The sequence below is a fragment of the Sarcophilus harrisii genome, chromosome 2, assembly GCF_902635505.1.
Source record: "Sarcophilus harrisii chromosome 2, mSarHar1.11, whole genome shotgun sequence".
NCBI classification, from domain to species: Eukaryota; Metazoa; Chordata; class Mammalia; order Dasyuromorphia; family Dasyuridae; genus Sarcophilus; species Sarcophilus harrisii.
The window spans coordinates 40850711-40867330 of NC_045427.1; the positions used below are offsets into that span (position 1 = coordinate 40850711).

Genomic DNA, 16620 nt, shown 5'->3' on the forward strand with positions numbered 1-16620 from the left:
GGATCGCTAATGCAATATTGGTAGAGTTGTGAACTGATTCAACCACTTTAGAGAACAATTTGGAAATTGCCCAAAGAGCTATAAAACTGAGCATACTCTTTTATCCAGCAATACCATCAATAAGTCTAAATTCCAAAAACAGTAACAAAAAAGGGAAGAGGTCTTATTTGTACAAAAATATTTATAGCACCTCTTTCTGTGGTGACTAAGAATTGACTAAGAAATCAAAGGGAAAACCATCAGATGGGGAATGCCTAAAGAAGCTGTGGTATATGATTGTAATGTAATGTATTGTATTATAAGAACTAACAAGCAGGATGATTTCTGAAAAATCTGAAAAGATTTATATGAACTGACACATTGTGAAGTGAAAAGAACCAGGAGAACAGTGTACACAGTAATAGCAATATCGTTTGAAGAAGATCTGATTACTTACTCTCACAGAGGGGAAAGGAGGAGAGCGTGAAGGATGTTTGGAATTTAGAAATTTAAACTTTAAATTAAAATGTTCAAAAAAAATGGGAAAGAAAAAAAAAAGAATACTTCAGCTCAAATCCACCCTTGGACACTCACTTACTAGCTGTGTCACCCTGGGTGAGTCTCTTAATCTTTGTCTGCCTCAGTTTCCTCAACTGAAAATGGGGGAAATAACAGCACCTCCCTCACAGTTTTGTTGTGAGAAGCCAGAGATAGCATTTGTAAAGGACTTACTTAGCACAGTGCCTGAATCACAGTAGGCATTAAGGCATCCAGTTTTGAAATGTCTAGGAAGCAAATGGTAAGGAGGGACTGACTCTCCAAGCAGAGACCAATCATCTCTATAATCTGATAGTCACCTGCATACAGATGAAGCAGACAACAGCTTGGATGGAAGGCCAGACAGCCTGGCAGCTACAGAGGTCACCCAGTGGGAGGAAAGAGGAAGAAGACAAAAGCCTAGAAGATGGCCCAGAACAGCACCCAGGCAACCCCCCTAGTTTGAGGATACAATTTGGATAATGGGCCAGCAAAGAAAGCTGAGAAAGTGGTCAGAAATTCAAGAATGAAGATGTCTAAGCTACTATCCTTTATGATTCCCAAGATGATCTTGATTTCCCTTTCAAGCATAACAATTTGGATTCAGATTGATAGAAAAATGATGGACGTAGATAGAAATCTGCACACGTTCATGCGTTAGCAAAACTGACCAAGAGAGTATCCATTTTTCTTTGTTAGGAGAAAGAAAAGGTATTGGGAAATGAATAGGGCATTAAAAAAAAAAAAGAACAGTTTGGGTAGTAAAAGATAGAATGCTTAGTATTTGATAAAACAGGTTTTCTTTCTAAGATCTAAACTGGTTGGAGATCATTAAAGACAGCTACTAAGATTCCTAACTCCAATAGTAACCTTACCTCCATAAAAGCGAATCATGCAGCTGAGGTCAGGATTTGTTGCCTCCTCCTGAATACGAACAGGATCCTCAAAACCCAGGCTGCCTAAATATTCATATACCATCTGAAGGGGTCGTTCAGCAGGGTCCAATCTCCTGATGATAAAAGTCAAAAATAAATAAATAAATAAGTTTGGTGAAATGTTGGTTTCTTAGTTCTCAATAAACCAAAGAACATTATCCAACACATTTTTAATTTTCACTTTTAAATAAATTACAACTTTCCTAGAAAAGTAGAATATAAATCATCTGAAAAGTTAGAGAACTATGAAATATAAAATACAAAATTTAGACATATTTGACCTCTGATAATATTTATTAGTATATGTACCCATCTTACTGTTATCAGACCCCAAGACATAGTGAATTTGTGGGTAGACAGCTGTCCTCAGGGCCAAAGACCTAGAATTCCATTCCCAACTCCAACAAACAATACTGGGGACACTGGCTAAGTCACTTCATCTCTTTGGCAACTCCCTAGACATTATGTTGTAAAATGGATGATAATCTGAATTGGTAGAAGAATTTCCTCACCAAGAACATATCATATTAATGAAACCACAATTATAATTAAAAAAAAAAAACTCCCCATGTCTTATCATAGTGTCTTGCACGTAGTAGGTTCTTAATAAATGTTTCTTAATTGGATGGCAGAAGGAGTAAATATGTTCAGCTTTTAAAAGAGCAAGTTGTGAAGATGAAGGCTAGAATCAGGTGAGGAACATACTATGCACAGAGCACTATAACTTGCCCAGGGAGAAGCTGCGCATCAGGGCAAGTGGAGACTCCAGATCCAGATGTGGGTACCAGCAGACCAGGCACCTGTGCTGTCCACTGCCCAGTTCCAGGTCATAGATTTGGGGTGGAGAAAAAGAAAAATCAGCACATAGCCCTGAGTCTGGAGAATAATCCCAGTCCAAAGTGGAACCTACAGTTCTGTCGCTCTGAACCACTGGAGCTTCACAACAAACTGAAAATAACCAAGTCTGGTAGCATTCTAGAGCTATTCAAGTCAGGAATTTGTACAGCTTAGACCCAGATCACACTCTACCCTGGATTAGGGCACTCTGGAAGAATTGAAAGCTTGCTGGCTTCTAAGTGGTCTGCAAGAACATGGAATAATATGGTTCCACAAGAACCCCAAGAAAGCAACAACAGGATCAACCCAGACTTTTAAAAAAATGCAACAGAGCCCAGCCCTAACTGAACTTGGAAAATAAGCAAAAAGAATGAGTAAACAAAAGAATTCCACCATTAAGAACTATTAGCTACCATTATAATGTGGCAGAAAAGCCCAAGACATAAATTCAGAAGACCAGAATCACTCTAAAATCTACTAATTAGAGAAATGCAAGTTATAACAATTGACAGAAATGGAAAATGACAAAAGGTGGAGGGAAAGTAGAAAAACAGGTACACCAATAAACTGTTAGTGGAGTTTTAACTGGCCCATTCTGGGGAACAATTTGGAACCACACTGAAAGGGCTATGAAACTATCCATACATACTTTTGACTCAGCAAAATCACTATTAGGTCTGGATCCCAAAGAGATCCCCAAAAAGGGAAAAGGACCCATAGGTATGAAAATATTTACATCAGCTCTTTTTGTGGTGACAAAGAATTGTAAATTGAGGAGATGCCTATAAATTGTGGCATTTGACTATGATGGAACGCTAATTGTTCTGTAAGAAATGATTAGTAACAAGCAGCTAGATAGTGCAATGGGATAGAACACCTGCCCTGAAGTCAGGAAGATATGAGTTCTAATCCAGCCTCAGACAACTTAACACACTCATGAGCAGTATGTCCTTGAGCAAGGCACTTAATTAATCCCAATTGCCTCCTTGCCTCCCCCCCCCCCCCCCAAAAAAAAAAAAAGAAAAGAATAGGACTGTGTCGGAAAAACCTGAGAAAATTCACAGGAGCTCACGCAAAATAAACCATGCAGAACCAGAACATTGTGCACAGTAAAAGTAGAATTGTAATGATGATCAACTACAGTAACAGCAATATTGTAAGGAAGATCAGCTGTGGAAGTCTTAGCTACTCACAGCAGTACCATGATCCAAGAAATTCCCGTAGTAGAAAATGATATTCATCTCCAGAGAGAGAACTGATGAATTCTTGAGTTCAGATTGTAGCATACTTTTTCACTTTATTTTTTTTTTATTTTTATTAGGTTAGCTTGTTTTTGCAACATGGTTAATATGAAATGCTCTGTATGACATCACATGTAACTGATATTATATTGCCTTCTCAATGGGTAAGGGATGGGAGGGAGGAAGGAAAAGAATTTAGAATTCAATTTTTTTTTTAAAACAATGGAAAGATGCTCTAAAACTATATTATAAAACAGTGGTCACCAAAACCATTTGATATTGGCTAAGAAATAGACTAGTTGATCAGTGGAATAGGTTAGGTTCATAGGACAAAATAGTCAATAACTATAGCATATATATAGGGTTTGAGAAACCCAAATTAGGATAAGAATTAATTATTTGACAAAAACCGCTGGGAAAATTGGAAATTAGTATGGCAGAAACTAGGCATGGCCCCACACTTAACACAATACACCAAGATAAGATCTAAATGGATTCATAATCTAGGCATAAAGAATGAGATTATAAATAATTAGAAGAACATAGGATAGTTTACCTCTCAAGACCTGTGGAGGAGGAAGGAATTTGTGACCAAAGAAGAACTAGAAATCATTATTGATCACAAAATAGAAAATTTTGATTAAAAAGCTTTTGTACAAACAAAACTAATACAGACAAGATTAGAAGGGAAGCAATAAACTGGGGAAACATTTTTACAGTTAAAGGTTCTGATAAAGACCTCATTTCTAAACTATATAGAGAATTGATTCAAATTTATAAGAAATCAAGCCATTCTTCAATTGATAAATGGTCAAAGGTTATGAACAGACAATTTTCAGATGATTAAATTGAAACTATTTCTACCCATATGAAAAGGTGTTCCAAATCATTATTGATCAGAGAAATGAAAATTGAGATAACTCTCCGAGATACCACTATACACCTGTCAGATTGGCTAAGATGACAGGAAAAGATAGTGACAAATGTTGGAGGGGATGTGGGGAAACTGGGACACTGATGCATTGTTGGTGGAGTTGTGAACGGATCCATCCATTCTGGAGAGCAATTTGGAACTATGCTCAAAAAGTTGTCTAACTGTGTATAACCTTTGACCCAACAATGTTTCTATTGGGCTTATATCCCAAAGAGATCTTAAAGAAGGGAAAGGGACCCACATGTGCAAAAATGTTGTGGCAATCCTTTTTGTAGTGGCCAAAAACTGGAAATTGAATGGATGCCCACCAATTGGAGAATGGCTGAATAAATTGTGGAAATGAATGTTATGGAATATTATTATTCTGTAAGAAATGACCAGCAGGTTGAATACAGAGAGGCTTGGAGAGACCTGCATGAACTGATGCTAAATGAAATGAGTAGAACCAGGAGATCATTATACATTTCAACAATACTATATGAGGATCAATTCTGATGAAAGTGTCTATCTTCAACAATGAGAGGATCCAAATCAGTTCCAATTGGTCAGTAATGAACAGAACCAGCTACACCCAGTGAAAAAACACCTGAGAAATGAGTGTGTACCACAACATAGCATTTACACTCTATCATTGTTTGCTGGCATTTTTGTTTTTCTTCCCAGGTTATTTTTACCTTCTTTCTAAATCCGATTTTTCTTGTGTAGCAAGGTAACTGTATAAATATGTATAGATATACTGTATTTAACATGTACTTTAACATATTTAACACATATAGGACTACTTGCCATCTAGGGGTGGAGGGAAGGAGGGAAAAAGTTGGAACAGAAGTTTTTGCAAGGATCAATGTTGAAAAATTACCCATGCATGTTTTGTCAATAAAAAGGTATTAAAAAAAAAAAAAGAATATCTACTTTTTGAAGGACATATAAGCACTGCGTGGATTCCATAAGGGGTATTTGGAATTCAAGAGTGTCACTGACCTCTTTTATTATTTACTAGCATGATTAATGAAATGATTATCCAAAAATCTTGTTACAAAGTTTAAATTATTTAACTTTTCAATATGAGCATTTATATCTCAGAAATCCAAAATTCTACAAATTAAGGTTTGATTTATTGTTTTGTTCATTGTCTAGTCTTAAGAAGGTAATGAAGAAAATGTTCATAATGAAGATCAAATTTTAAAGTATATTAAAAAATGGAAAGAGAAAAATACAAGATGAGGAAAGGAAATTTAGGGGAAATTATTTCTACATCATCAGGCTGTGCAAGTAGAAACACATACATGCGGGCGTGTGGAAGGAGGGGGAGCAGCTGGTATAACCTCACTCACCTGAACTAGTCCAAGGAAGGAAGAATGCATACAGAGACTTGGGTACAGAAATATATTTCATTTAACAGGGAAGTAAGAAAGGGGAAAAAGGAGGAGGCAGAAGAGTTAGTAGTTAGGTAGATTAAGGGAAGGATTAGTCCTAAGTAAAAAGAATTCTAACCAGTAATTTACAAAATTATTTGTAGCTCTTTTTGAAGTAGCAAAGAATGGGAACATGATGGGATGCCCCAAAATTGAGGAATGGATGAACAAGTTATGGTATATGAATGTAATACAATATTACTGTAGCATAAGAAATAATGAAGGGGATGGTTTCAGAAAAAGCTAGCAAGATATGTGTGATCCAATGCAGAATGATGTGAACAATATCAGAGAAACATGAGGTAACATGCTTCCCGAAAGAGAGGTGAAAGACTCACAGGGCAGAATGAGAAAAAAATTTTCAAAATTTTCTTTGGACGTGGCCAGTGTGAAAATTTATTCTGACTAACTGTATGTGTTTGTAACAGGTTTTGTTTTTCCTTTTGTTCTCCATTAGGAGGTTAGTGGCTACACTGTGATGAGAGTGAGAAGGCAGAAATCACTTTGGCAGAGCAATGGAATGAAATGGGGAGAGACTCAGGCAGAGAGATCAAAACAAAGCCCATAAATAAAAATTTAAAACAACTTCCATCCTTGAGCACTACTAATATTTTAGAAAACAGAGATAAAATGACACATGAAATTATAATTCTTTAAGATCATCTTATGAAGGAGCAAAACTTAATTAAACTTCCACAGTAAATATGGTTAGAATTGTTCTATTTCCTCTGGACCAATGGTGAAATACAATCACCCTTCCCCTTTCTCCCCCCACCTCCATCTCCCAGGTTTCAATGCCTTTTCTATTTCAGGACTTGACCCACTGCCTCCTGACCAGAATCCCACACTTTTCACTTCACACCCTCACATATACAACATTAACTACTAGACACATGTCCATCACCTTCCTCCCTCAAGACCTCTCTCCAACCAATGACATGCTGCCTGAACTAATTCCTCAATGGTGATTCCACTTATTCTGTGATTCTGAACTTCTGGTTGCCAATGTACAACTCTGGACTCCTACCTATTTATCCCCACCCCACTTCTAATGTTCCATTTCAAACCTGCCCACCCCCTCTTCCACTGTGGCCTCTGAAATGACTGCTCCATAAGTAAACTTTCTTTCATCTTAAATCTTATCTTTTCTCACTCCTTCTATCTTCTGGCCCCTAGGCCTAGCTCTCTCTTGGTAACATCACAACTCTCTTGCCATCCTTTCCAATAGCAACCACACTTTGATATTTCCTGATTTATTCTGTGATTCCTGACACTTTCAGTTTCTGCTACTATCACCCAGTATCCTTTCCTCCCTCTCTTAAGATTAATGTTATCAAAATTTAATATCTAATCCGTATCCTTCTGACTACATATAAAATCCTTTAAAATCTGGCACATTCTTGTCTTTCAAGTCTTCTCACACTTTATTCCCCTGTCTTCACTTTATGATTCAACACCATAAATACTTTAATAAAATGTTACACATCTAAAGGTAGGCAGACCTCTGTTCCTTAGATTACAGAAAAGCTATCCCCATTGGGAGACCTTTGCTTTGCATATTTATATAGCAACTCAGAATTTTCCCTTTGGAAAATTCACAAGATCCTCAACACCTGCCATTGTTAATATGGCATAAACTAGTAAAATATGCAGCATTTCAAGAGCTGGGGAAAAAAAAAAAAAGCACAGCAAAGGGCTAATTCCATTTTACTCATTAAACTTATCTCCTTAAGTGTTATAGGGGGAGGAGGGAAGAAGGAAAAAGCTATAATCTGCTTACAAATTCAATTTTGTGTTTCAAAGTTCCAAAGACTTAAACAGGCTGACAATTAGCTATTTATTAAATCTCTCATAAGTCAAAGTGATGGACTATAAAAACAAGTGTGTGGAGCAGGATTGAGGGAATGTGATAGGATACCAGAAATGTTGGTACAGAGTTTAAATGTGCATATGAAACAACAGCTCCAAAGGACAGTAAGATTTTCTTTTAAACATTCTGGATTTTCCCTAAATGCTGAAAAGAATTGCAACAATCCTCATAAAAGCTTAATATGGGAACATATGCTCATTCCTCCACAAAATAGCCAGCTAATGCTGTAATGTTTATCTTAACACTCACAGCTTCTTGCCAAGAGCAATGCTGTTCTAGTACTGCCGATATCCTGAGCTTGTATCTACAATTAAGACACATCAAAGATAGATAAGAGTTAAATTTTACTCAAAACGTTTCACAAATGTGAGTTCTAATCAGCAATATGAAACAAGCTCAGATCATCTATTAAGTCACAGAAAATGATTTATTTCCTTAAATTAATGGCTGAATTGGAATAAAGCATTCCCTTCATTAGCTTCAAATAAAACCCTTAATGCTCTTAAGAAGGGTAAAAAACATTAAAAATTATTAATTTATCTTATCTTTTGAAAGGATTTATATTGGCAAGTGCTCTTTTATAGACCTATCTTACTGACACCCACAAATCCCACAAAAGAAAAGGGTTACTTCCATTCTAATTTTACAAAAGCAGAGTAATTCTGCTTCAATGATATTTGCAGCAAAACAAACAAGTCTAGAAAATCAATGACAAAGAAGGAATTAGAGTCTGGACTTCCAAATCCTGAGAGCAGTTTCAATTACATGATCCACACACTAAGATACTACTTTGCTCATCTTAAAACTGCTCCCTAAATTCCTGGGCTCTTTCTTTCTCTTCTCCAATAATAGCAGGTTTCCCTCAGCTCCAAGGGGTTCAGCTCTCATTTCTATGCAGATGATGCCGAGATAAACACAACCACTCCAAATTTCTTTCCTAAGCTCCAATTCCTTCCTCCACTGCATCTCTCACAATTCTAATTTGAACTTGAAGTCCTGTAGGTTTCTAAAACAGAATTATTGTTCTTAATTATCTTCTTTTCACAACTTTCTCTTTAGTCTTCAGTTGCTCTGCAACCTACTTGCATGGGTTGTCCCAGGCACCCAAGCTTGCAAAAACCTCAGTGTTATCCTGCACTCCTCATTTTTACACCAAATATTCAATTCATTGCCAAATTTTATCATTACTGCAAATACCTCTCAAGTATGTCCCTTAATCTCCTGTCACACAACCAACACCCCAGTTCAAGTCCTTGTACACCTCCCCCCTTCTGGACTATTTCAAGAGACTTCCATAAGCGGCCTTCTGCCCTAGTTTTCTTCCCATTCCAAATCATCCTCCATCCAGTTACTGAAGTAATTTTCTTCAAGCACAGTTCTGACCATGTCACCCTCCTAGTCTAAAAACTCTATGGTTCCCTGTTAACCTTAAGGATCACATGTAAAATCTAGTTGGGAATTTAAAGCCTTTTACAACCTGGCTATTTTCTACTTTTCCAAACTTCTAATGTTTTAGTCCAGGGGCTGGCAAACTACAACCTACAGACCAAGAATCGGAAAGCTAAGAATGTTTTGAGTTTTTTCCAAAAAACGTTTTCAAATTATAAAACTAATCCTTATTTCTTGACCTTGCAAAAACAGGACAGGACATCTACTAGCCTTTCTTCCAGGCACCCCAACCACCATCTAGCCATACTAGCCCACTTGTTCCTCATAAACAATACTCTAATCTCCCAAATGTGTCTTTGTATTGCTGTCCATGAAATTAATCTCTTTTCCTCACTGATGATTCTTAACTTCCCAGGTTCCCAATTCTCTAGGCAGGAAGTTTTTCCTGGTTCCCTCCCACTCATTTGAGGGCCAAACCTCTGAGATTATCTTTTATTTGCAATGTCTATATCTGGGATGAGTTTCCAGAAAGAAGGAATTGTGTTTTGTTTTCTTTTGTTTTGCCTTTCTTTATATGCCCAGAGCTTGGAACTTAACAGGTTTTTCATAAATGCCTATTGACCGATTTAAGCTATTCTATCCAATTTTACAGATGTTTGTCATTTTTTAAAATCACCTAAATCTGGTGTACAAAATCAAAAGTGTCCAAAAGGACAATCTATTCTTCCTAATCAGAAGAAAGTAATCTTTATTAGTTAGTTATCACTTTTGCAGTTCAAAATAAATAATGGAAGTCAGAGTGGTATAATGTATACTGCCCAGGAATGAGTCAGATTTTGGTAATTCTAATCCCATACTCAGTCCTCACTAGTAACATAAATATGTCACTTTATTTCTCTGGGCCTCCATTTTCTCAACTGTAAAATAAGGAAGCCTGGATTACTACTAAGGGTGGGTCCTGTGAACTTTAAACAATATAATTGGTTTTCTGTGCTTTCCTATGTATTTTATGCATTCAAAAGCACCACCCTGAGAAAGAGGGCAAAGGCCTCACCAGATTGCCAAAAAAAAGTCCAGGACGCAAAGAAGGTGAAGAATGCTGGACTAGATAGATGACTGTTAAGGCTGCTTTCAACTATAACTCTAAAGTAAGGTTCTTTTTTATTATGAAACTGACACAATAGTCATTCCTACTTCTACCCTAACTACATTCAGAGAATCCAGAGTTCTCCAAATCAGAAATTAAAATTTATCCTAAGCCATTTATCACATACTGTGAGAGTTTTCTTTGTATCCTAAACAAAGTGGTCCATTTTTCACAGAAAAAAAGTATAACAGACTAATCTTAGCACAGTGCCTGGCACAGAGTAAGTAATTAATAAATGTTTTTCCCAGATTAATTGAAATGTTTTCTTTTCATTTGTCCTAAAGTGCATCCAAACCAGAGATCTCACTATGAAAAATTGGATCCTGGCAAATCAAAGGTTTCATTAATGGTGATTAAGATCTGGAAGTCAGCAATATTGAAACAAAGGACACCAAGATCTTATAAAATAAAGGTACATATGAGAAGATACTTGCATCCATCTCACCCCCACACCTTGTACTTTACAGATAATGCCAAACGCTTTTTTTTTGTAACTGAGGCAATTGGGGTTAAGTGACTTGCCCAGGATCACACAGCTAGGAAGCGTTAAGTGTCTGAGACCAGATTTTAACTCAGGTCCTCCTGACTTCAGGGCTGGTGCTCTATCCACCGTGCCACCTCACTGCCCCATGCCAAACACTCAAGTCAGACAGACTTTTGCTGAATTTTATTTTTCTTCCTTTTAAAAATTCCTTATTCTAAGGGATACCTCTCTGGCAAGGGCAAAGAAAAGGTAGGAAATTTATGGATGCAAAAATAAATTATATGAACATAATGATATTTTTAAAATTAAATATTTACAGATGGAGAAGGGAAAAACCAGTTGGATTTATACCATGGACCCAGGTTGAAAACTGTGCTTGGGCCACCTACCACCTGTGACCATGGACCAAGTCACTTCACCTTCCAAGCCTCTGTCCTCCAGCTCTAAATCTATGACCCTATTACACTAAACTGACATGGTTTCCTCCCAATTAAGAGATTTCACTTTGCCTATGCCCCAAGGTAGGGAGCTAATGCTTACCACAGCCCAATCCTGGACCTCTCATCAATTAGTGAACAGAGCTGTGCTCTACAGTAAGTCACGAGATAACTTTACTAATGAAGTTTCTAGTATTATGAGATTCAGAGTGACTTTAATAAAAAGAAGTGCTTCATCAAAAATAAAAATGGCTTAGAAGATAACCTGTCTCAGAGCCAGGGAGATCTGAGTTCAAGTTTTCCCTCTAACATAAACTGCCTGTGGGACACTGGACAAATCACACCATCTCAGAGATGTCATATCTGAGGGAACCAATAAAAGTCAAGGATCCTCTGAAATCCGATTCTCCCCCAAAAATGGAACTGGATGCTTGGGTAGAAAGGATAGAATCCTTGACATAAAGGGAACACTAAAAAGGAAGATAGGAAGTGATCACTAACCATCTTAGAAGCGTTCAGAGAGAAGAAAAGGAAGACAGCTACAGTCTGATCTATACTGTAGATCTGGGAAGAGCCAATTTAAAAGTTTGGGAAAAGTATAGAATTTCATGAGCTATAATTTATAGGAGAATATAGTTAACTGAGAAGGGATGAGAAATTTAAGACTGAAATTTAAATACACAAAGAAACAAATTCAATGAAGAGAAAAGGGAAGAGCTGGCTAAATGAACTAGATAAATAATACTACATTGAATTCAGCAATCTTAAAAAGCCTTTTTAAAAAGGCATGTGCATAAGATGAAAAGAAGGATGACCAAAGATAAATACAAAAAACATCGCATGTCCCCTATTAGTTTGTGAAATAAGGATCTTGCTTGTGTTACACAGAATATGACAGATATTTTCAATTGGTTAAGTTAATTAAAATTTTTATTCTCTTAAATTCTTGGGAGCCAAGATGGTAGAGAAAAACCAAGAAGTTGCCTGAGCTCTCCCCAGTTTCACTTGAAATAATATTAAATCAAGTCTCTAAATGAATTCTAGAGCAACACAATCCAGAAAAAGATGGGGTGTAACAATTTTCTACCCCATGATAACCTATAAGAAAGGTCTTTTCTCACAGAAGGGGAGCTTTCTTTTTTTAAAAAATTTTTTTTATTATTATTTTTATTTATTATAATAACTTTTTATTGACAGAACCCATGCCTGGGTATTTTTTTTACAACATTATCCCCTTGCTGAGTGAAATAAGCAGGACCAGGAGATCATTATATACTTCAACAACAATACTATATGATGACCAGTTCTGTTGGACCTGGCCATCCTCAGCAAGGAGATCAACCAAATCATTTCCAATAGAGCAGTAATGAACTGAACCAGCTACACCCAGAGAAAGAACTCTGGGAGATGACTAAAAACCATTACATTGAACTCCCAATCCCTATATTTATGCCCACCTGCATTTTTTATTTCCTTCGCAAGCTAATTGTACAATATTTCAGAGTCTGATTCTTTTTGTATAGCAAAATAATGGTTTGGTCATGTATACTTATTGTGTATCTAATTTATATTTTAATATATTTAACATCTACTGGTCATCCTGCCATCTGGGGGAGGGGGTGGGGGGAGTAAGAGGTGAAAAATTGGAACAAGAGGTTTGGCAATTGTTAATGCTGTAAAGTTACCCATGCATATATCCTGTAAATAAAAGGCTATTAAATTAAAAAAAAAAAAAAAAACCTTATCCCTCGCACTCACTTCTGTTCCGATTTTTCCCCTCTCTCCCTCCACCCCCTCCTCTAGATGGCAAGCAGTCCTATATATGTTGAATATGTCGCAGTAGATCCTAAATACAATATATGTGTGCAGAACCGAACAGTTCTCTTGTTGCACAGGGAGAATTGGATTCAGAAGGTAAAAATAACCCGGGAAGAAAAACAAAAATGCAAACAGTTTACATTCATTCCCCAGTGTTCTTTCTTTGGGTGAAGCTGCTTCTGTCCATCATTGATCAATTGAAACTGAATTAGGTCTCTTTGTCAAAGAAATTCACTTCCATCAGAATACATCTTCATACAGTATCATTATTGAAGTATATAATGATCTCCTGGTTCTGCTCATTTCACTTAGCATCAGTTCATGTAAGTCTCTCCAAGCCTCTCTGTATTCATCCTGCTAGTCATTTCTTACAGAACAATAATATTCATAACATTCATATGCCACAATTTACCCAACCATTCTCCAATTGATGGGCATCCATTCATTTTCCAGTTTCTAACCACTACAAACAGGGCTGCCACAAACATTTTGGCACATACAGGTCCCTCTCAGAAGGGGAGCTTTCAAACTTTCTTGACAGAAAAGTCTTTCAACACAAAACTCAAAAAAAGCATAAAAAGGTAAACAGAAAAGGAAAAAACATGCTAAATATTTAATAAGGTTAAACTGTCTACATCCCTACACGGGAAGATGATAATTGTAACTCTTAAGAACTATATCTCTGTGTATTTCAAACTATATCAGTTTGAAAGAGTGCTTACATAGAAGGTGTAGGTGTTAAGTTGATTTTGGTATGTTGAAATAAAAATTTAAAGATTAAAAAAAAGGGATTATACTAGGAGAAGAGGGAAGGGGGAGATATAATAAAGTAAATTATATCACATAAAGAGGTGTGAAAGACCTGAAAGACAATAGAAGGAAGAGAGGGGGACCAAGGATTGTTTGTACTTTACTCTCACTGGATTTGGTTCAAAGAATAACATACACACACAATTAGGTATATATAACTATAGAAAAAATAGGAGAGAAAAGGGAAAAGAAAAAGGAACAGAGGGGCTGATAGAAGGGAGGGCAGATTGAAGGAGATGGTGAAAAGGGCCAGGGTGAAAGGAGATGCAGATAAAAGTATACACAGGATAAAAATAAGATGGAAGCAAACACACAGTAGCCACAACTGTCAAGATGAATAGGATGAACTCTCTCATAAAATAGAAGTTGATAGCAAAGTAGATTAAAAACTAGAATCCAACAATATGTTATTTACCAGAAACCCATCCAAAGCAAAGAGACATACACAGAGTAAAGATAAAAGGACAGAGCAGAATAAATTATTCTGAAGTTAAAAGAAAAATCAAAAGCAGGGGCAGCAATTATCTCAAACAAAACAAAAACAAAGATCTAATTAAAAGAAAACAAGGAAGAAAAGTACATCTTGCTAAAAGGTACAATAAACAATGAAGTAATATCAATAGTAAACACACTGCATTAAGTGGTATAGCATCCAAATTTCTAAATCATAAGTTAAACAAGTTATAGGAGGAAATAAGACAATAAAACTATATTAGTAGAAGACCTCAACCTTCCCTTCTCAGAACTAGATAAATCCAAGAACAAAATAAACAAGTTAAGGAGATGAAAAGAATTTTAGAAAAGTTAAATATGATAGATGTTATGTCCTGCTTTCTAGAACCCCCAAGTTGGGGTGACAAAATGTACTGTGCTTTCTAGAGCCCCCACGCTGGAATGATTAAAATATTGTGTCCTGCTTTCTAGAGTCCCCAAGTTGGGTGATAAAACATATCATGTTTTCTACAGCCTCCACACTGGGATGGTTAAAATATACTGTTTTAGTGGAGAAGTGATGAGATGAGACTCCTGAGGATGGTGGAAATATGGAGTCCATTTGTTCCCAGTTCTTTCCCCTTTTTATACCCTAATATCCTTATGTAACCAAAACAACACTGGGTATGCGCTAAGTATATACTGCACACGTGGGACCACATAAACAACTTGCTATTGTACATAGTTTGCATTCTTCCACCTGGTATCACTCCGCTTCGATCACAACACAGGTTGTCACCTCTCCCTGACTTCTCAGGAAGGCTGAGAGACAATAGGAGAGATGGGGAGCCAAACCAGACATTGTTAGCGGATTCCCTCTGGGCTGAAGAGTCTTATACCTCTTCAGAGTTCCCCCACTGACTGTGGCTTTCTACAGATAGACTTGTGAGAAAAAATTGAATGATGATAGGAAGGAATTTTTTTTTTCTTAGCAGTACATGGCACCTATATATTATGTGTTAAGACATATTAGGCCATATATTAAGGCATAAAAACTTCACAGTCAAATACAGAAAGGCAGAAATATTAAATATATCCTTTTCAGATTATCATGCAATAAAAATTACATTTAATAATAAAGACTCATGGAAAGACAGATAAAAAATTAATCGGAAACTAAACAATCCTAAAGAATACACTGGTGGGTCAAACAACAAATCATAAAAATAATAATTTCATCAAAGAGAATAATAATAATGAGACAATCTACCCAAATTTATAGAATGCAACCAAAGCAGTAGTTTGGGGAAATTTTATATCTCAAAATGTTTATATCAATAAAATAGAAAAAGAACAAATCAATGAATTGGGCATTAAACTAAAAAAGCTAGGAAAAGAACAAATTAAAAATTCCCAATTAAACACCAAATTAGAAATCCCGAAAATCAAAGGAGATTTTTAAAATTGAAAATAAGAAAACTATTGAACTATGAAACAAAATCAAAAACAAACAAACAAAGAAATATAGATAAATGGTTTCAGGAAGTAAGAAATGATAAATAAAACTAATAAAGTGGTCTTATAAAAAAAAAACCTAATAAACTTTTAGTTAATTTGATTTTAAAAAAGAGAGAAAATAGAGAAAAGGGTAAATTCACCACCAATGAAAAGGAAATTAAAGCAATATTTCACATTTTGTCTAACTGTATGCCAATATATCTGACAATCTAAATAAAATAAATGAATATTTACAAAATACAAATTTCCCAAATTAACATTAGAGGAAACAGAATACTTAGTTAACCCCATTTTAAGAAAAGAAATTGAAGAAGCCGTCAATGAAAATTGCAAAAAGAAAAAAATCCCAGGACCAAATCCCAGGATCGCAAGACAAGTGAATTCTTCCAAACTTTTAAAGAAAAATTAATTCCAATTTTGGAAATTGGGAAATTTTGGGAAAATAAGCAAAGGCTATCTTTTTGTATGGTGGTGACACCTAAATCAGGAAGAGTTAAAAAAAATGATAAAGATAATTATGAATCAATTTCCTTAATGACCACTGATGTCAAATTTCAAAATAAAATGTTATCAAAGAGATTACAGCAATTTATTACCAGATAATACATTGTGACCAGGTAGGATTTATACCAGGAATTTGAGCAAGGTTGGTTCTAAATTAGGAAAACTATCAGCACACTGACTATATCATTTCAGTAATAAACAGAAATCAGATGATAATCTGATCTAAATCTGCATCTAAGCAGATGCAGAATAGCTTTTGACAAAATACAGCACCCATTCTAATAAAAATGCTAGATAGAGGGCATAAGAATTAATGGAGCTTCTCTTAAAATG

General features: G+C 35.9%; 1 protein-coding gene across 2 annotated transcripts in view; it reads right to left on the reverse strand.

Moving 5' to 3' along the window:
* Nucleotides 1-16620, reverse strand: part of PHLPP2 (PH domain and leucine rich repeat protein phosphatase 2) — a 91144-nt gene that overhangs the window by 53982 nt on the left and 20542 nt on the right. For both annotated transcript variants that reach the window (XM_031950017.1, XM_031950016.1), the window contains exon 3: nucleotides 1392-1525. In XM_031950017.1, coding sequence (XP_031805877.1) covers nucleotides 1392-1525 — 134 coding nt within the window. The remainder of the gene's footprint in view (nucleotides 1-1391; nucleotides 1526-16620) is intronic.